Consider the following 21836-nt stretch of genomic DNA (forward strand, 5'->3'; position numbering starts at 1 on the left):
GTTGGAAGAATCCCAATGACAATAAGAACATCTTTAAACTTTCCAATACAGATTTCCCCCACCATCCGAAGGTAGAGCATTCCTATGAAAACGGTTCGTAGGCTGGAATTTTGTAAAGTGAAGAAGCAATTACCATTTATTTATATGGGAAAATTTTGCGAGCGTTCGCAGACCCAAAAATAACCTACCAAATCATGCCAAATAACACATAAAACCTGAAATGACAGTAACATATAGTAAAAGCAGGAATGATATGATAAATACACAGCCTATATAAAGTAGAAATACTTTTCCACAATCATTACTGAACTGTTCTCCGTAGCGAAAATCTCACGCAAGCGCCGTCAGCAGAAAATCTCACACAAGTGCTGTTGGCAAGAACACTCTCTCCAGTAACTTTTAAGCTATGAAGCTGCCAAATCATACCAAATAACACGTAAAAATACACAGCCGATATAAAGTAGAAATAATGTATGTACAGTGTAGTATCACTTACAGGAATTGGGACAGCGCCGAGCACACTGATGATGGTGTGTTAGGCTGAGTCGGAGTTTGGGTGGTGCAGTGGCCCCCCACCCTCCAGGCCACTGAGCGATACATTGCCGCGAAGCTCGCAGGGGTCCAGTGGTAGCCGGGAGGCACACAACATACCTTTAAGAAAAAAGCCGAAATAAACAAGCTAATTAATTAGGTGCTGCCGGACACGTAATTGTCAGCCCAGATCAGTGCCGATTTCCGATTGCATCGTCTCTGATCTGGGCCGACAATTACATGTCAGCGGCACCTAATTAATTAGCATGTTTATTTTGGCTTTTTTCTTAAAGATGTGCTGTGTGCGTCCCAGCTACAGTTGCATTTTCCGCGAATCGGTATCTGTCCGTGGCCTTGGGGTTGGCGTGGTGGGACACTGGGGTGTTTCTATTAGAGCAGGCGGCTCATCTTCTTCTATCTCTGCCCGCCTCGATGTCAAAGGTCGAGTTTCGTCGTCTGCTGTGGCTGATGTGGAAGGCTTGCTTGACTGCTGAGCCTTGAGCATTTTTCCATGGACTCAAACCATCCTGCAAATATCTCCTAAACCGACGTACCCTTTCAAAATTAAAGTCGTACTTTTATCATTACTCATTCAGTTTCGATTGTTATCCTTTTTTCTTCCAATTGCATCAGCTCTTCATCTGTCAGTTCTTGGTGATGGGATGCCAAAACCTCTTCAACATCATGTTCGTCAGCTTCCACAAGCCAAACTCACGTTGTCCTTACTTCGTTCACCACGATCAAAATGCTTAATTATGTCTAGTTTTACCGTAAGTGTAACACCCTTATGAGCTCTTTCAGGCTTTTCTGATACCTTAGAACTCATCTTGCAAACGACTGCTCACAGGCTCGTGTTTCAGCAATGCCGGTGAGAATGCTGTTCTGAATCCGGGGAGAGCGGCTGCTCGGGGCGCGCTCTGCCTTTTATCGCGCGCTGAATTTTTTTTTGTAACAGTGAAAACATCTTCTGAAAGCGAAAACAGGGTTCTAATGTAGGTGTTTCGTAACAGTGAAGTTTCGTAAAGCGAACGTTCAAAAAGCGGGGGACACCTGTATTGCTTACTTAATTTGTATTTGATTTTAACCAAACAATTTTGTAAAATTTTCTCTTACATTTCCAAGAATGATGAACAGTGGAGTGATTTTGATGGGAATATGTTGGGGTTACATGTTGTGGTTTGCTGCAAAAAAGCAGTTTAGGGATTTTTCTAATGAAGGTGAGTTTGAAGTTGGTTAAGATTTGACTTTGGAATTGGAGCATTGGAGTTTAGGTATGTGTTCCATTTCTGATGATCTTCTGCTTGTTCATGGTATACTGTTTTGGAGGCTACAGAAACAAATGTTATACTAGGAGACCATAATGGAGGGTCAAGAATGATTTGGTGGGATGTTAGGTCGTTATGCCTCAGTCAGAGAAAAGTAGACTGGTCAAGGAGATGTGGTGGGCATGGATTAGTGATAAAAATGAGCAGGGACCTCTTGTAGGAAGTCTGTTGTGTATGAACCCTGTAGTGGGTAACTTATCACTTGGAAGATGTTTGCTTCAACAGTTCCTTCTCTAAGAATGAAGAGATATTTAGATCATGATGAAACTCAATGTATAATACTTACATTTATGCAAATGATGAACTCTGGCAAGACTTTTTTATTGATCTGGTTTTACTCATTTCATTTTTAAATAGGAGGCAGCTAAAGCAGTTGTAAATGTATCAGATGATGTTTCAAGTGATGAAGATGGAGAAGGTGGATTCCAATCATTCCCTCAGCGTCGCAGTGGTGAACGAATTTCAAATGACTGTGTGTTACGGAACAGAAAATCTCACCAATACAAAAGACACTACATTGCTGAGGTTAGAATCTAGAGTTTTTTTATTTAATACTCTTTAAACCTGTAGAGCCCTGAAGTTTTGTTATTACACTATGGTGCAAGTACAGTGAGCAACGATGGCATTGTTGTTGAATCTGAAACTCATCAGGGTTTCTTTTATTGTGAAAACATCAACCACTAGAGTTGTCTATGTGATGGCAGGCAGATGGCATTTTATTATTTTAAATTGGCTTCAGTGGTAAATACATTAATCTAGTTCTTTAGTAGCATGCGCCAAGGGCATTTCTTATACATTTCTGATACAGACTTTTGTATTCACTTGAATGTCAAACCTCCATTAAGAGCTGTTGAATAATTTTGATACTTGCATTAAATGGCATGATGCATATGACTCCAGATCAAAATTTGACTATTCATACTATTTTCTAGGAGACTGTTAAATCTGCCACAAGTTGCAGTTCACGAAGTTCACGACAAGATTCAGAAAGCACACGGCATGAATCAGAAACTGAAGATGTTTTATGGGAAGACCTACTGCAGTGTGCGGAATGCCGTACTTCCTGCACCAGTGAGACTGAAGGAGATAATGCCCACTTGAATTCCTCTGGGAAAAAGGAATACCGCGATGATCCATTTCACCTGGTTTGTTTCAGCATTTTTTCCTTTTTGAATAAAAATAGTGTTACATATTTTTAATTGATTGAATTGTTTAGATTAACCAAAGAATCATTCTAAAGTCTGCACTTACAAAATTGCAACCTGACAATTGTTTCAGTTTAGATGAATTAGTCTTGATTCTAGTTTCTCATGCTCATCATAAAAGCTGGCTTCTATAGGCTATCTGCACTATCAAAACTAAAACCTCCAAGGCAATCTGAGTGCATAATTTGTTCTATATTTATGAAGTACTTCCATAACAGTTGACTGAACAAGTTATTCATCACATTCCTGAAAAACATAGAGATGGTGCTGAATAATCTGAGAAATAAAACCAGAAATTCTAAACATACTCAGCAGGTCAGAAAGCATTTGTGGAGAGACAAATATGTTGACTTTTTAATCTCTGCTGTCCGAGCTGTTGAGTATTTCCAGAGCACCAGGGTAGCGTAACGGCTACCGCCACACTGTTACAGCTCAAGGCGTCAGAGCTTGGACTTCAGTTCTGATGCTACCTGTAAGGAGTTTGTACGTTCCTCACATTTCAAAGGTGTACCGGTTAGTAGGTTAATTGGTCATTGTACATTGTGCTGTGATTAGGCTGGGGTTAAACATGTGGGTGGCTGGGCGGTGTGGCTCATTGGGCCTGAAGGGCCTGTTCCACACTGTATCTTTAAATAAAAAAACAATTACTGTTTCTTTCAGATTTTTAACATCTGCATTTTTTATTTTTGGATTAACAGTTTAGTCGAATACAAGATATGAATGTATATGTATTTGAAGAATATTGAAGTCCCATGATTTGAAGAGCAGACTATTATGACATTCATATCTTCTGTATTCTCTGCTGTATTTTATCTAATTAAACAGAGTTTGTTTTGCTGTTATGATCACTGGAATTGATATGAAAAGCTTGCATGTATTTACCCTATCTATAACCCTCATAATTTTATACACACCTATTAGAACTCCCTTCATTCTCCTAAGGTCCAGGGAATAAAGTTTGAACTTCTGAACTCAAATCCTCAAGTCCTGGCAACATCCTTGTAAATTTTCTCTGCATTGTTTCAATCTGATTGCTATCTTTCCTGTAGGTAGACACATGGCTCTGCGCTGCTTATTTACACCAATGTGACCAATTAACCTACTAACGTATACATCTTTTGAATGTAGGAAACTGGAGCACCAAGAGAAAACCCACATGGTCATGGGGAGAATATACAACTCCTTATAGACAGTGGCAGGGCTTGAACCTGGGATGCTGGCACTATACTAGTATTTATGCTAATCGCAGTGCTCCATGCCTGCCTTACTGCACACAATACTCCAAATGTGGCCTCACCAACATCTTATACAACTTCAACATACCAACTCTTGTACTCAGTGCCCTGATTTATGAAGGCCAATATGCCAAAAGCTCTCTTTACAACCTTTTCTTCCTGTAATGCCACTTCCAAGGAATTACGGATCTGTATTTTTAGGTCCCTTTGTTGTACTGCATAGCTCAGTGCCCTACCATTCCCTGTGTAAGTCCTACTCTGTTTTCCTTCATCAACTTTCTCAAAGAAACTTTATAAGATTGGTTAGGCACAATCAGCTACAAGCAAAGCCACATTGACTATCCCTAATCGGGCCCTGTCCTTTAGAATACATTCTAATAATTTACGCATAATAGACGTCAGGCTCACAGGTCTATAATTCCCTGGCTTATTCTTAGAGCCTTTCTTGAACAATGGAACATTATCTATCCCCCAGCTCTCCAAAACCTAATATACAGTATGGCTAAGGGTGTTTGAAGTATCTCTACCAGGACCCCTGCAACTTCAGCACTATCCTCCACATGGTCCAAAGAATTGGAAGGAATAAGTGATGTTTAATCAAAAACAATTTTAATGTTTTGAAAATGTATGTTGCTTTACTAGCATCTATCCTTTATCCAGAATCATTTGCCATGGCTTCATAGTTCCAGTATAAGCTTGGAAAGAGTAAGTGCAATTGTCTGGGAATGCAACGAATGCAAGAAAGCGGATATGTCTGTGATGGAAATCAGTGGCATGATCATGAAAAGAGTGAGTACGTGACTTTAAGCAGGAGAGAAAATCCTTTGAACTGTATTGCCAGTATTATGTAATAATTATAAATGAAATATAATTTATGTAATAAATAAATTTGATTGCTTTTGCTAGAAAATTGAAATAACAGAAAATGAGAAGAATGCATGGCTTTGGCTGACACTTATCAGAAGTGTAGGAATTTTATTGTGTAATTGGTACTGATGCTCAAGTGAGCTTAAAATCTTTTTTATCATCCTGATTTTGTATGATTCACAACTAATGATTCCACGAACAACAGGAATTCTGCAGATGCTGGAAATTCAAGCAACACACATAAAAGTTGCTGGTGAACGCAGCAGGCCAGGCAGCGTCTCTAGGAAGAGGTACAGTCGACGTTTTAGGCCGAGACCCTTCGTCAGGACTAACTGAAGGAAGAGTGAGTCCCTTACTCACTCTTCCTTCAGTTAGTCCTGACGAAGGGTCTCGGCCTAAAACGTCGACTGTACCTCTTCCTGGAGATGCTGCCTGGCCTGCTGCGTTCACCAGCAACTTTTATGTGTGTTGTCTAATGATTCCACAGCTTGTTTATTTATAACCATATTCTTTAAACATTGCAGGTTAACAGCTATAAGCAAGGTATTGGTTACCAGCTCTTTGGAAACGTCGTTTCTCTGATTCTTGCCATCACTCCAGTTTTGTTCAGACTCTTTCAGCAGAAGGATATCGAGCAACTATCATCGCTCTCTGCTGCTGAACTCTTTTTTATTGCATTTGGTTCAAATGTAAATCGAACTGTTATCATGGTCGCCTTAAGCTTTGTGGTGCGTGTGTGCCTGATGTGGATCTTTTTCTTTATGTTGTGTGTAGCTGAGAGAACATATAAACAGGTAAGCAGAGTAATTTCAACTTCTTGTCATTATGATTGTTGCTTGAATTAGCTTGTATTTCCCAGTTGCCCAAATATATTAGAGCATCAGTTTTGATTAAGTTATTCTGATTGTATGTTACTGTGCTTGGTGAGAAATGGGGGGAAAGAAACTGAACCTGAGCCCAGAGAGAAGTGACAGCTGTTCTAGATAGATAGGTACTTTATTGATCCCCAAGGAAATTACAGTGTCCCAGTAGCGTTACAAGTGCACTGCAATACAAATATACAAATATTAGAAGAGAGAGAAGAAAGAATAAAAAATATGTTACCTCAAACAGTCTAACAGGAGGGGGTCATCACTTCCCAGCTATAGGTTGACTCATTATAGAGCTGAATGGCCGAGGGTAAGAATGACCTCATGTAGTGCTCTTCGGAGCAGCGCAGTTGTCTATGTCTATAAAGTGCTCCTCTGTTCAGCCAAGGTGGCATGCAGAGGGTGAGAAACATTGTCTTGAATTGCCAGGACTTTCTGTAGAGTCCTTTGTTCTACCACAGCCTCCAGTGTGTCCAGTTTGACTCCTATAACAGAGCCAGCCTTTCTAATCAGTTTATTGAGCCTGTTGGCATCACCCATGCTAGTGCCATTGCCCCAGCACACCACTGCATAGAGGTTTGTACTGGCTACAACAGACTGGTAGAATATGTGAAAGAGAAGCCTGCATATTCCTAAGGACTTCAGTCTCCTCAGGAAGTAGACGTGACTCTGGCCCTTCTTGGACACAGCCTGTGTACACAGTGTGGGTGGCTGTGATGCAGAGGTTCTGGGTTCTAGTCCTTGTGAAGCAATTTAACTATAAAATCTAAGTTCCATGGGTATCAATATAAGAAATAACTTCCACTTTTGTTCAAGTACTTTCCACAGAAAGATACTACACAATTACTGTAGTATCACTGTCTGTTATTAAACTCTTTATTGCATTTGGTTCAAATATAAATCAAATTGTTATAATAGCTTTGTAATGCGCGTGTGCCTTGTGCATCTTTATTTTTATGCTGTGAGAACATATAAACAGGGCTGTGATCCCATCCTAAAAATGAATGTGTAGAATTAAATAAACAGTAGATTCCAGTTTATTGGGCCATTTGTTAATTGGGGCAACTGCTTATTTGAGACAACTCTAAACAACATAACTGATCGACAAAATAACTGGGATTCCCTTTGTTGATTTGGGACAGGAGACTTGCATAACAGTTTTGAGTAAACAGCATTGAGCTTTCAGGCTTGGAAATACCAGAAGTGCCAGAAGTGAAAATGAAACAATCACACTGTTTCAACAAATAATGAACAACAAAAAAATTGAATATATTGACAATCATCTTGTATGTTACAATGAAAATAAAGATTTGAGAATGCAACCATCAAAAGTGTATCAAAACACTCAGTGAGAAATATGAAGACAAGTAAAGTGATGAACATGACACATCTGAACTTGAGCTAGTGATTACACAGGATGCCAGGAAATTTATTGTTGGATTACAACACTACTTCATGCAGGAAACCATGAAGTCAATCCATTATCTGTACTAGGTGCCTGCTCTGATTCTATTCACTTACAGTTAATGAAAAGAACACTGCAGCGTACTCCGGATGAATTCCTCCGTCAATAACTCTTAGGAACTAACACGCAGTTTTATAGTACTGTAGTGGCATTGACAGGGCTCTAGTTTGTTCTGTATTTCATTTAAGTACATAATCTGTTACTCAGTTAAAACAGTAGTTTGTCATTTTTTAAATGTTTCCATGAAACCTCTGCTCATTGTGGCAGCCGCATAATTGGTCCAAAATATTCTGGTCCTGATGTGTCCCAGTTAACCAAAATCCACTGTATTGTTGTAAACCAGTATTCTTCTCTCTATAGCTTGCGTATTGTTTTAAGATTTTTAAAAGAGAGGTCTAAAGAGACAATTGACTTTTTTGTTTATGCTAATTTGAATTGATTTTTGATATTTTTATACTTAACATATGCTAATAAGATCAAAGGATATTGTATTTTAACATGTTTGCTTAGGGAATTCTGGACAATTCTGATTTGGTGCTGATTGTGTTTTTGGCATATTTTTCTAGATACCTACCTGGGAGGATAGAATATAGCTTATATTTTTCAATTTCTTCCACCTCTGTTGTAAAACTTATCCTTCAAGGAATAGTTAAACAGCTTGCCTTTTGTTTCATAGAGATTGCTATTTGCCAAACTCTTTGGCCATTTAACCTCAGCAAGACGGGCCAGAAAATCTGAAGTTCCACATTTTCGTCTCAAGAAGGTGCAAAATATAAAAATCTGGCTTTCATTACGTTCATATCTCAAGGTAACTTCAATTTGTTGTCACATTCTGAGTCCAAATGCATCCATCATATTTGCTGTTTTCCATTGTAATTCTGTCTGGGAGTCTGTGGAGTAACTGAAAACAGGGCTGTCTTTTAGGATTAGAGGTTAGCTTATCTCTTGACCCTGTCAGAGACTCTCTACTTCAGGAATTTCCACTTTCCTGGCATAAAAGGGAATGAGCTGGAAGCTTCAAGGAGAATGAAATAAAGGATTCAGAAAGAAAGAAGTCTGTAAGATTGGAGTCATAGAAAAGTACAGCACAGAAACAGGCCCTTCAGCCCATCTAGACCATGCCAGGCCATTTAAACTGCCTTGTCCCATTGACCTGCACTCAGATCATAGCCATCCTTACCTCTACTGTCCATGTACTTATCCTAACTTCTCTCAAATGTTGAAATCGAGGTTGCATGCACTACTCGTTCTGGCAGCTTGTTCCACATCTGATGATCCCCGAGTGGAGAAGTTTTCCCTCATGTTCTGCTTAAAATTTTCACCTTTCACCCTTAACCCATGACCGCTAGTTGTAGTCTGCCCAACTTCAGTGGAAACACCATGCATTGCAATTATCCTGTCTATACCCCTCATAATTTTGTATATCTCTATCAAATCTCCCCTTCGTCTTCTGTGTTCCAAGGAATAAAGTCCTACCTATTCAATCTTTCCTTATAATGTAGGTCCACCAGTTCTGGGAACAGCCTTGTAAATTTTCTCTTTTACTCTTTAAACCTTAATTACTTCTTTCCTGTAGGTAGGTGACCAAAACTGCACACAATATTCCAAATTAGGCCTCATCAATGTCTTATGCAACTTCAACATAACATCCCAGCTCCTGTACTCAATACTTTGACTTATGAAGGCCAATATGCCAGAAGCTTTCTTTATGACCTTATCTATCTGTGATGTTACTTTCAACAAATTACAGACCTGTATTCCCAGATCACCTTGTTCTACCACACTCAACAGTGCTCTACCGTTCACTGCGTAAGACTTACCCCGGCTGGTTCTACTGGAGTGCAACACCTCACACTTGTCCGCATTAAATTCCATCTGCCATTTTTCAGCCCATTTTTCCAGCTGGTCCAAATCCTGCTACAAGCTCTGATAGTCTTCTTCGCTATCCACTGTCAGTCTTGGTGTTATGCACAAATTTGCTGATTCAGTTTACCACATTATCATCCACATCATTTATATAAATGACAAACAACAACAGACCCAGCATCGTTCCTGTGGCACACCACTAGTCCCTGGCCTCCAGTCAGAGAGGCAACCCTCTGCTACCATTCTCTGGCTTCACCAGTAAAGTTAATGTCTAATCCAGTTTACTACCTCATCTTGAACAGCAAGCAACTGAACCTTCTTGACCAACCTTCCATGCGGGACCTTGTCAATTGCCATTCTAAAGTCTTTGTAGACAACATCCACTGCCTTGCCTTCATCAACTTTTATAGTAACTTCCTCGAAAAACTATAAGATCGGTTAGACATGACCTACCATGCATAAGCCCAAGCTGGTTATTCCTAATCAGTACCTGTCTATCCAGATACTCATGTATACTTAAAATACCTTCCAAGACCTTTCCCACTTCTAATGTCAGGCTCAGTGGCCTAGAATTCCCTGGTTTATTTTTACATCCTTTCCTGAACAGTGGAACAACATTAACCATCCGCCTATCCACCGATACCTCACCTGTCACTAAGGATGATTTAAATATCTCTGCTAGGGTCCCTGCAATTTCTGCACTTGCCTCCCACAGGGTCAGAGGGAACACTTTGTCAGGCCTGGGGATCTATTCACCCTAATTTGCCTCAAGACAGCAAACACTTTCTCCTCTGTAATATGTGTAAAGCTCATGATCTCGCTGCTGCTTTGCTTCAATTCTATAGGCTCTGTGTCTGTCTTCTGAGTAAATACAGATGCAAAAAATCAATCTAAGAGCTCATCCATCTCTTTTGGCTCCGCACATAGATTACCATTCTTATCAATTTTGTCCTTTGCAATCCTTTTGCAATTAACATATCTGTAGGATCCCTTAGGATTCTCCCACATCTTGTCTCCTAGGGCAATGCCATGCCTTCTTTTAGCCCTCTTGATCTCCTCAAGTGTTCTCAGCATTTCTTGTACTCCAAGTACCTCATTTGTTCCTACCTGCTACGCACCTTCTTTTTATTTTAACCAAGGCCTCGATATCTCTTGAAAACCATGGTTCCACAAACCTGTTTCCTTTACCTTTTATTCTGACAGCAACATACATGTTTCACTTTTGAAGACCTCACATTTAGCAAGTACACCTTTGCCAAAAAACAACCTGTTCCAGTCCACACTTGCCAGATCATTTCTGATACCGTCAGAATTGGCCTTTCTCCAATTTAGAATCACAACCTGCGAACCAGCCCTATCCTTTTCCATGTTTACTTTGAAACTAATGGCATTATGATACCAAATGCAAGCGTTGCCCTACACAAACTTCTTTCACCTGCCCTGCCTCATTCCCTAATAGCAAATCAGATATTGCATGCAGTCTCATTGAACTTCTATGCACTGATTAAGGACATTTTCCTGAACACATTTAATTAACTCTTATCTCGTCTAGTCCTTTTACAGTATCGGAGTCCCAGTCAATATGTGGAAAATTAAAATCACCTACTATAACAACCTTATGTTTCTTGCATCAGTCTGCAATCTCTCTGCAAACCTGTTCCTCTAAATCATGTGGACTGTTGGGTGATCTATAATATAGCCTCATTAACATGATCATACCTTTCTTATTCCTCAGTTCCACTCATAAAGCTTCACTAGATGAGTTCTCCAGTCTATCTTGACTGAGCACTGCCATGTCATTTTCCCTGACTGGTAAAACACCACCACACCCTCTTTAATTCCTTCTGCTCTGTTGCATCTGAAATAACAGAACCCCAGAATATGGAGCTGCCAGTCCTGCCCCTCTTGCAACCAAGTCTCACTGATGGCTACATTATCATAACTCCAGGTGTTGATCCATGCCCTGAGCTCATCTGCCTTTCCTACAATATGTCCTGCATTGAAATATATGCAGCTCAGAGCATTAGTTGCATCATGCTCAACCTTTTGATTCTTAACTTTGTCTGAGGTCTTAACAAATCTATCTCCATGACCTCTCCGCTATCTGTTCCTATCCCATGCAACTCTAGTTTAAACCCCACTCCTGTGCAGCACTAGCAAACCTTCCAACTAAGATATTAGTCCTCCTCCAATTCAAGTGCAAACTGTCTCTTCTGTACATGTCCCACATTCCCTAGCGGAGAGCCAAATGCTTCAAAATTTCGAAATCGTCTCCTCTTCATCAACTCCTTAGCCATGTGTTAAACTGTATGATCTTCCTATTTCTGGCCTCACTAGCACGTGGCATGGGTAGTAATCCTGAGGTCACAACCCTGGAGGTCCTGCCCTATAACTTAGCACCTAATTTCCTGAACTCATTTTTCAGAACGTCATCATTCTTCTTACCTATGTCAATAGTACTTACTCGACCACGACTTCACCCTCCCACTTAAGAATGCTGAGGATTTGATTGAAGATGTCCAGGACCTTGACACCCAGGAGGCAACGTACATCTGGGAATCTCGCTCCCGTGCCCAGAAGCCCTTTCTGTTTCCCTATTACCAGAACTCGCCTCTTCTACCCCCTTTCCTTTTGAATCAGAGTCAGACTCAGTGCCAGACACCTGTCCACTGTGATTTTCCTCTGCTTGGTCATCCTGCACAATAGTATGTGAAGTGGTATACCTATTGGTGAGGGGAATGGTCATGGGGTATTTTGCACTGGCTATTTAACTGCTTTCCTCTTCCTGACTGTCACCCAGTCTCCTGTGTTCTGCACTGTGGTAACTACTTCTCTATATATCCTATTTATCACCCCCTCAGCCTCCCGAATTCAGCTCCAGCCCCAACTCCTTAACAGAGTGTTAGAAGCTACAGCAGGATGCACTTCTTGCAGAGTGTTTACTTAACATTACATCCTATCCTCATAGACTGGTGGCTGAGAGGTACATTGGCTTCATGATTTTCTGGAGAGAGGACAGAGCAGCTTTCTAGAAAGGAGGATGTTGAACTTGCATCTATAATGTGGTGCAACAGACAGCTGTTGGCATCAAACAAATTTTGGGAGTGGTAGGTTTGGTTCCTTGTAATTTTAGTAGCTACAATGAATCAGATCCAGCATGGTTGTAGATAGCACATTTGTATAGAGAGGTCAAGAGGACAATCATTGTGGTGTTTTGCAGGAATACAGAAATAATGTCCTTTCCCCTTAGCGAAAATGTTGGAAGTTTTCTGAAATGTATTTGCCATTATATTCTTTTCCTAGTAATTTACCAAGGGGAGATCATTATTGGATTTGAACTTTCTCCTCTTTGCTAGTATAGATACTAGGACGCACTTCCATTTTTCAGTTTTGATGTGCAGGGCAGACATGGTATTAGATTCATGGTAGCCTCCTCCAATTTGCTGCCTGTTTTGCTGTCTGCCCCAGTGCTGTATTGGGGACCTTCGAATGAATTTCACTGAGGTAGCAGGAATTTCCTTTGGCTTCTCAGCACTGAAGGCAGAGTCATCTGCCCACTGACTCTGCACCATGTGTCATAAGTATAGAATGCATATGAGAAAGAGAAATCAGTTGGTAGTTGAAAAGTTAATGGAGATTTTTGACAGTGAGGTGGTTAGTTTAAATGTTCTTGGTATTTTTTATAGTGTATTTTTTCAGTCTTTTAACATTAATCTTTTCAATATTCTCTAAATAGGTTGCAAGTGATCTGAATGCATGTTAAATATCTATCTGGCATGGGTAACATCAACACCCATTGAGTCTAGGGCAGGGTCTTACCAGCTTTGAAACCATTCTGTGAGGACTGTGCTTGTGGCAAATAAGGGAAATTCTGGCCTGTTATTTATGCAATTTCCTTTACCCATGAGAATATGATCTTTGTTTATATATAATATAAAATATGAATTGTGGAATTTTTGAGTAAGCACTCTGGCTTTCAAGACAATATGCCAATAAATAGAACTTTCTGGAATTAATAATATAGAATATATGTTGTTTGGGAATAATTCTTATTTTGTACAATGATAAAAACATAATCTGTGAGGGAAGTTTCATAAATGCAATGATACTCTCAGAAAGACATTGTAGATGTTACAGATATGGGAATAGGATTCTATATTAAACCAAGCTAGCATAAAAAGTGCAATAAAGATGTGACAGTAAATGGGTTATGGTGTGACAGGATGTACAGGGACATTTTTGATATAAACAGACATTTTCCCTGCCTGTTTATTGTACAGCTGATGACTTCATCCAGATTTAATTCTGTGACTTCAAAGTTCAATGTCTTTTTTAGACATTATGATACCATTTAGATCGATGAGATAACCAAGTCATTATTTTATTTTGGGATGGGTGGGTAGAGATCTTCTGTCCGGTTTTGGAATAATAGTTTAATTTATGCAGTACATTTGTTTTAACCAACATGCTTCATACAGTGCCTGCTGCTGACAAACTCAATGATTTCAAATTGTTAGGCAGCTGAGATTTAAAACCTAGATGTTTGAAGTGAGACTTGCTGCCTGTGCATCTAAGTTCAACTTCTTAAGTAAACAGGCTACATAATAGTGTTATTTTCCATCTACATTTAATTATGATTAGATTTTCAATAAGCCCAGGTAAAATTAGATTAGTATATTTATTGAAGAAGAAAACGAGAGTAGTATTTTCTTTCTGGCTATATTTTGGGAACTAGCAAATTATTCACAGGGACTGGTATTCTTAATTAATAAAGCTGTCAATTTAAATATCACATGGTTTTGTATTTGGGAATTTGTCTAATAGAAAAGATTAATAACAAGAAAAAATATTGTTTCAGATTCATATTTTGGAAGGATCCAAAACCTAAGGAGAATTGCTTGTTATTGTTGCAAGGGAATCTTAGCTCTATTGATAGGAGTTAATGGCCACTGATTGAAATGTTTTTGTGTGGGCACTTTCATAAAACTTTATCTGATTGCACCCATGAAATGGGCACAGCCAGTCAGGATTTCAATTGTAATCATGCTGTTTCAGTTTAACTTCAGTTTAATTAACCTAAATTGCTATTTAGCTAGTTGGCAATTGTGCACAATTATGCCAGATAATTGGAAAAGTTTCTGATTTGCCTAAAGGGACTTGCATACACTCAGAATCTGAGTGCAATAGAGCCAGAGTGAAAGAACAAATCTTCCCTGTTCCCTACCTTTAGCAATAAAAGTTTATCCTGTTTCAGATTGAACACCCTAATCCCTGTTCTTCAGATCTTTGTTGTTTTCATTGCTTCAAATTCCAGATTCAGTTTTCAGCAACATTATTTTTCAAGTCTTTTATAATTCTATTAAATGGCATACGTTATTACACCAGCATGTCACGTGTGTGCCTCACTAAAGTTAAAATAAGAGAGACCTGTATCCCTGGCTCCTGTTTTTTTTTCTCTTTCAATTACTTTTTGGAGTTACAAAACTTAACAGTGGTGATGAGGTGGTTTTAAAATGAACGTGAAATAACTACCTACTTATTGAAATGAAGCAAGATATTTGAGTTTAAAAAAAGGCAGAAAACAGACAAAGTTCACAGGTCCATAAACAGTGAGTAGTGGGTGATAATAATAATAGAAACAAATTTGAAAAAATAGAAATGCCTGGCTACATTGGAAAGACAGATGTGATCGATTGCAAAACAGATAACTGGGCGATATACACTGAATGAATCAAGCAGCATTTTGAAACAAATGAAATAAAAAGTATGTGCCAGTTTTGCTGCGTGTAATAGTTGGAAAAGCTTATAGTTTGCTTAGAAGTTTGACTGCTCCAACAAAGCCAGCCCAGATGAGCTTCACACATCAAAGTTGCTGGTGAATGCAGTAGGCCAAGCAGCATCTGTAGGAAGTGGTGCAGTCGACGTTTCAGGCCGAGACCCTTCGTCAGGACTAACTGAAGGAAGAGTGAGTAAGGGATTTGAAACTTGGAGGGGGAGGGCGAGATCCAAAATGATAGGAGAAGACAGGAGGGGGAGGGATGGAGCCAACAGCTGGACAGGTGATTGGCAAAAGGGGATACGAGAGGATCATGGGACAGGAGGTCCGGGAAGAAAGACAAGTGGGGGGGGGGGACCCAGAGGATGGGCAAGAGGTATATTCAGAGGGACAGAGGGAGAAAAAGAGTGAGAGAAAGAATGTGTGCATAAAAATAAGTAACAGATGGGGTACGAGGGGGAGGTGGGGCCTAGCGGAAGTTAGAGAAGTCGATGTTCATGCCATCAGGTTGGAGGCTACCCAGACGGAATATAAGGTGTTGTTCCTCCAACCTGAGTGTGGCTTCATCTTTACAGTAAAGGAGGCCGTGGATAGACATGTCAGAATGGGAATGGGATGTGGAATTAAAATGTGTGGCCACTGGGAGATCCTGCTTTCTCTGGCGGACAGAGCGTAGATGTTCAGCAAAGCGGTCTCCCAGTCTGTGTCGGGTCTCGCCAATATATAAAAGGCCACATCGAGCTTTGATGAGCTTTGCTGATATCATGGAAGTAATGTAGGAACATTTAGAACCAAAACTATTGTTGATTGCAGAACATTTTAGGCTTCATAAGCAGAAACAAAAGGAAGGGGAATCCATTTCAGCTTATGTGACTGAACTGAAGAAATTATCTGAGCATTGTCAGTTTAGTGATGGGCTTAATGATGCACTGAAAGATGGTTTAGTTTGTGGAATCTTATAAGAAAGCATTCGCAAATTGGTTCCTAACTGAAGCACGGCTCACATTTAAAAGAGCAGTTGAAATTGCTGTATCAATGGAAACAACAGCCAGAGATGTAATTGAGTTGCAGTCAGGAATGAAAGTGAGTGTGAACAAATTGCTGCACCTAAACAGAAACCTGCATGGCCGAACAAACTGTGTTTCTTTTGTGGCAGGGGCTCACATACAAATGACCATTGTAGGATTAAAGGTGAAACTTGCGGAAAATGCCACAAAAGAGCATGTCAGGCAGCACCACTCTGTATGCTTTTGATGAAAAATCTGACTGTGATGTCAATGATATTGTACTGAGTAGCCTTGAGATTTACAATGTGAAAACTGCCAAGAGACAAGCAGTATTCTTTACACCAGAAGTGGATAGCAAATTCCAATTTAAATGGAATTGAATACTGGCTCTGCTATTTCAGTTGTTCCACAAAATGAGTTTGAGCGGCACTTCCCCCGGGATCAATAAAGTATGACTATGACTATGATACTGAAATGAAGCCTGCAGATATCTAACTAAGAATTTATACTGGAGAAAAAATAACTCCATCAATGAGATGAGGTTGGAAGTGTGGGTTGTAGAGGTGCCATGCCCTATAAAAAAAGACACACAAAGTCAGGTTACTGACAGAGCCTGCTCTTCTCAAGAAAGATCTGTGTATGTGCACCATGCCTTGCTCAAAGAACTTTCAGAGGACCTGAGAAGAAGAATTGTAAAGATGCACGAAGGTGTAGAAGTCTCCAAACGATTTCTAAAGACCTGAGTGTTCATCAGTCCACAGTAAGAGAAATTGTTTTCAAATGAAGGAAACTCAGTACTGTTGCTACTCTCCCTAGGAGTGGGCATCCTACAAAGATCACACCAAGAGCACAACATGCAATGCTTAAGGATGTGAAAAAGAACCCAAGGGTAACAGCAAAAGACCTGTAGAAATCTCTAGAACTTGCTGAAGTCTCTGTTCATATGTCCACTATATGAAAAACACTGAACAAGAATGGTATTCATGGAAGGACACCACAGAGGTACCCACTACTCTCCAAGAAATCCATTGCTGCACGTATGAAGTTTGCAAGAGACCACCTGGATGTTCTGCAACACTTTTGGGACAATGTTCTGTGGACAGATGAGACAAAAAGTTGAACTTTCTGGCAGAAATGCACATTGCTATGTTTAGAGGACCAACACCTCAGCCCAACTGTGAACCATGGTGGAAGGAGCATCATGGTTTGGGTCTGCTTTGCTGCCTCAGGGCTTGGAGAGCTTGCATTCATTGAGGGAACAATGAATTCAAAATTGTATTAAGACATTTTTACAGGAGAATGTCAGGGTAGCAGACTGTCACCTTAGGCTTAATAGAAATTGGATAATGCAACAAGACAATGATCCAAAAGACAAGAGTAAATCAACAACAGAATGGTTTAAAAAGAAGAAAATTTATGTTTTGAAATGGCTGAGTCAAAGTCCTGACCTTAACCCTATAGAAAGCCCACCAGAGTTGAAGCAATTTTGTAAGGTGGAATGGCCTAAGATTCCTCCAAGCCGATATGCAGGACCGGAAATGTTTGGTTGAAGTTGTTGTTGTACATGGGGTTCACACCAATTACTGAAAGCAAAGGTTCACATACTTTTTCCAACAAATACATGTAATATTGGATCATTTTTCTCAATAAATAAAAGAATAAGTATAATGCTTTTCGTGTTATTTATTTAATTGGGTTCTGTTTATCTAGTTTTAGATCTTATGAGAAGATAATTCATCACTGGTATGTCATATGTTATTACATCACCACATAACGTGTGAATCTCATTAAAAGTAAAACTAAGAATAGACCCATATCCCAGGCTCTCGTTTTTTTGTGTTTCGATTAGTTTTTGTGGTTACAAAACAAAACATGTATGAATATCAAGTGTTGATATGTTAAACCATGATCTGCTGCTTTTTGGCTTTCTATTACTGAAATTGAGTCACACAATAGGGAAACGGGTCATTTGGCCCATTTATGCCAGCCAATGAGCATCCTTTTGTATTGAACCCCTTCTCCACCATCGGAAGGATTAAAAGGACTGTCTAGACACATCAAACGCTGTAAGCAAATCTACATTTTGCTCTCTCCCTCTCTCTCCATCTCTCCCTCTCCGTCACTCTCTTGCACTCTCTCTCACTTGTTTCTCTCGTTCTTTTACCTATTTTTTCTCTCTTGCTTTTCCGTTTTCTCTTTCTCCTGTCTCTCTTTTCTCTCTTGTTTTTTTCCCCTTTCTTTCTTTTTCTGTCAGTGCATACCAAACTCTTGCTACATTCTTGGTGAAAAGGGGCCCCATCAGATCACTCACCCCTTATCCTAAATCTTTATCCACCAGAATAATTCACCTCTGATATCTCTGTAGTCTACCCTATCGATGCTCCGCTATGCCGCAATCATGCCACCTCTTAATCTCAGCCTGAAGGAAAACAGACTTAGCCTGTCCAGTCTGTCCTCAAACTTAAAACATCTCATTGGAGGGAACAACTTGTTGAAGTTGCTCTGCATTCTTTCCAGTGATGTGACATTCTAGCTATAGTGTGGTGACCTTAACTGCATCAAGTACACCAGCTGAGGTCCGACCAGTGTTTTGTGACTTCAGAGTATAACTTCTCTGCTTTTGTATTCAAAGTAGCAATTTTACAAAAGTTTCCATATGCTTCCTTTATCTACTTCTACTGCCACCTTCAAAGATCTTTGGGCTTGCACACTGAAGAATCTCTGTTCTTCAATGCTCCCTAGAGCAAGGTTGCCCAGCCGGGATTCTGTGAGAGATTGTGATTTTAAAAAATGAAACATTGTTTTTTGAATACACCACAATGCTGGCACTCGCAGTGGTGGGTAGTGACCGAGCTGAGAAGTGGCAGATGGAGTTCAACCCGGAGAAGTGTGAGGTGGTACACTTTGGAAGGACAAACTCCAAGGCAGAGTACAAGGTAAATGGCAGGATATTTGGTAGTGTGGAGGAGCAGAGGGATCTGGGGGTACATGTCCACAGATCCCTGAAAGTTGCTTCACAAGTAGATAGGGTAGTTAAGAAAGCTTATGGAGTGTTAGCTTTCATAAGTCGAGGGATAGAGTTTAAGAGTCGCGATGTAATGATGCAGCTCTATAAAACTCTGGTTAGGCCACACTTGGAGTACTCTGTCCAGTTCTGGTCGCCTCACTATAGGAGGGATGTGGAAGCATTGGAAAGGGTACAGAGGAGATTTACCAGGATGCTGCAATCAGAGATTAAGGGAACTAGGGCTTTACTCTTTGGAGAGAAGGAGGATGAGAGGAGACATGATAGAGTTATACAAGATATTAAGAGGAATAGATGGAGTGGATAGCCAGCGCCTCTTCCCCAGGGCACCACTGCTCAATACAAGAGGACATGGCTTTAAGTTAAGGGGTGGAAAGTTCAAGGGGGATATTAGAGGAAGGTTTTTTACTCAGAGTGGCTGGTGCCTGGAATGCACTGCCTGAGTCAGTGGTGGAGGCAGATACACTAGTGAAGTTTAAGAGACTACTAGACAGGTATATGGAGGAATTTAAGGTGGGAGGTTATATGGGAGGCAGGGTTTGATGGTCGGCACAACATTGTGGGCCGAAGGGCCTGTACTGTGTTGTACTATTCTATGTTCTAAGCCTGTTAACAAATCTCGTTAGAGGTCCCTCAGCTCAGTCTGGCAGTGTGCATTAGAACCGTGTTTATTTGGTTGAGTCCATTCCCAGTTGTTGACAAGAGATGGGGAGGCCGTTGATAATTGGTGAGCGCTGTATTGCACGGAGGGGTGGATGGTAGGCTGATGAGGAGTGTGAGGTACGTTTTCCAAGCATTAAATGGACTCGCCCAACTTGGGCTGCGACATTAGCTCTCCCTCCCGGATTAACTCCCCCGACTTCCCCTTACACACCGCTGACTGACTTATGGGAGCGAACAAACTCTATCAGTGCAGTGGAAAATTGGAGGAAAAATTTCATTCTAAAGAAGGAATCTTTATGCACCGCGACTCAGCTGCGGGCCTGCCGCTTTGCTGTTGTAAAAAAAAGAAAATCCTGATGTTGTCACAACACACTGCTTTCTTCACAGAGAGGTGCTGATGTCAAAAGCTCTTGGAGATGAAATGAAAAAAGTTCTGGATGATGCTACAAAAATGGTTAACTTTATTAAACAAGAACCAGTTCACTCCAGAATGTTTAAAAAACTGTGTGAAAACCCAGACAAAGAGCACATCATTCTCCTGCTACATACAGAAATCTGGTGGCTTAGCAGAGGAAGAGTTCTCAACAGGGTGTTTGAGCTGAAACGTGAATTACAGGAATACTTTCAAAAATTAGTAGATCTGATTTTGCTGAGTGCTTTGAAGATGAAGAATAGCTGCAGAAACTTGCCGACTTAGCAGACATTTTTCATCCTATGAACCAGTTGAACAAGTCTCTGCAAGGCCCTGAAGAAAATGTTTTGACTTCAAGTGAAAAGATTCTCGGATTTAAAAGGAAACTAAATCTTTAGAAAAATCATTTTGCAAAAGAAAATCCTGAAATGTTTCCTCTGATGCTTGGGCTTGAGAGTGAGGAAGGATATCAGAAAGTCTTCAGTCTTATTGAAAACCACTTTGAAGAATTACAGAACAAAATTCAACAGTATTTTCCTCCGTTTCAACACAAGTAATGGACTGGGTGAGGGACTCTTTCTCTGAATCAAGAACTTGACTGTGAGAGAAGAGGAAGAACTTTGTGAGATGCAGTCTGATCGTGCACTCAAGATGAGATTTACTGACCTGCCCGGGCAAGTTCTGGATTTCTGTGAAAGAAGAGTATCCAACCATTCATAGGAAAGCAATGAACATCTTGCTGCAGTTTTCATGTGTGAACAAGTTTTTCCTTGTTTAACAGGCATCAAGAGCAAGGATAGAAATCATCTCATTTCAGTTGAAGGTGAAATCCGTGTGTGCTTTTCTCAAGTTTGACCCAGAATTGAGTATTTGTGCAGGAAAAAACAAGCAGAAGTATGACATGCTGGGCCTATATTTGAACCTGATCGTGTCACTTAGTAAGAAAATATTTTTTCAAAGTTTTGTATAAAATTAGATTTAGATTAGATTATGAGGACACTCAGTTCTTGTTTATTGTCACGTACAAATGCATGCATTAAAAAATGATATAATGTTCCTCCGGTATGATATCACAGAAACACAAGACAGACCAAGACTAAAACTGACAAAAAACACATAATTATAACATATAATTACAACAGTACAAAGCAATATCGTAATTTGATAGGAGCAGACCATGGTCATGGTAAAAAAAAAAAGTCTCAAAGTCCCATAGCCTCAACATCTCACGCAGACGGTAGAAGGGAGAAACTCTCCCTGCCATGAGCTTCCAGCGCCGCAAACTTGCCGATGCAGCATTCTGGAAACACCTGACCACAGTCCGACTCTTGAGTCCGTCCGAAAACTTTGAGCCTCTGACCAGCCCAAGCACTGAGCACCACCTCTGCCGAGCGCTTCAACCTTGCCCCGGCCACCGAGCAACAGGCAAAGCCAAGGATTCTGGGCCTTCCCTCCAGAGATTTTGGATCACACCGTAGCAGCGGCAGCGAAACAGGCATTTCAGAAGTTTCACCAGATGTTCCTCCGTGCTCTCACATCTGCCTTCATCAAATCAGAATTGTGCATGGCACCCTACTTGACAGATAACAG

General features: G+C 40.3%; 1 protein-coding gene across 2 annotated transcripts in view; it reads left to right on the plus strand.

The window, feature by feature from the left end:
• LOC140186756 (protein PHTF2-like) overlaps positions 1-21836 on the plus strand; it is a 90738-nt gene that overhangs the window by 55982 nt on the left and 12920 nt on the right. For both annotated transcript variants that reach the window (XM_072241290.1, XM_072241291.1), the window contains exons 9-13: positions 2214-2381; positions 2789-3001; positions 4957-5085; positions 5688-5957; positions 8174-8305. In XM_072241290.1, the coding sequence (XP_072097391.1) occupies positions 2214-2381; positions 2789-3001; positions 4957-5085; positions 5688-5957; positions 8174-8305 (912 nt within the window). The remainder of the gene's footprint in view (positions 1-2213; positions 2382-2788; positions 3002-4956; positions 5086-5687; positions 5958-8173; positions 8306-21836) is intronic.

The sequence above is a fragment of the Mobula birostris genome, chromosome 23 (assembly GCF_030028105.1).
Source record: "Mobula birostris isolate sMobBir1 chromosome 23, sMobBir1.hap1, whole genome shotgun sequence".
NCBI lineage: Eukaryota > Metazoa > Chordata > Chondrichthyes > Myliobatiformes > Myliobatidae > Mobula > Mobula birostris.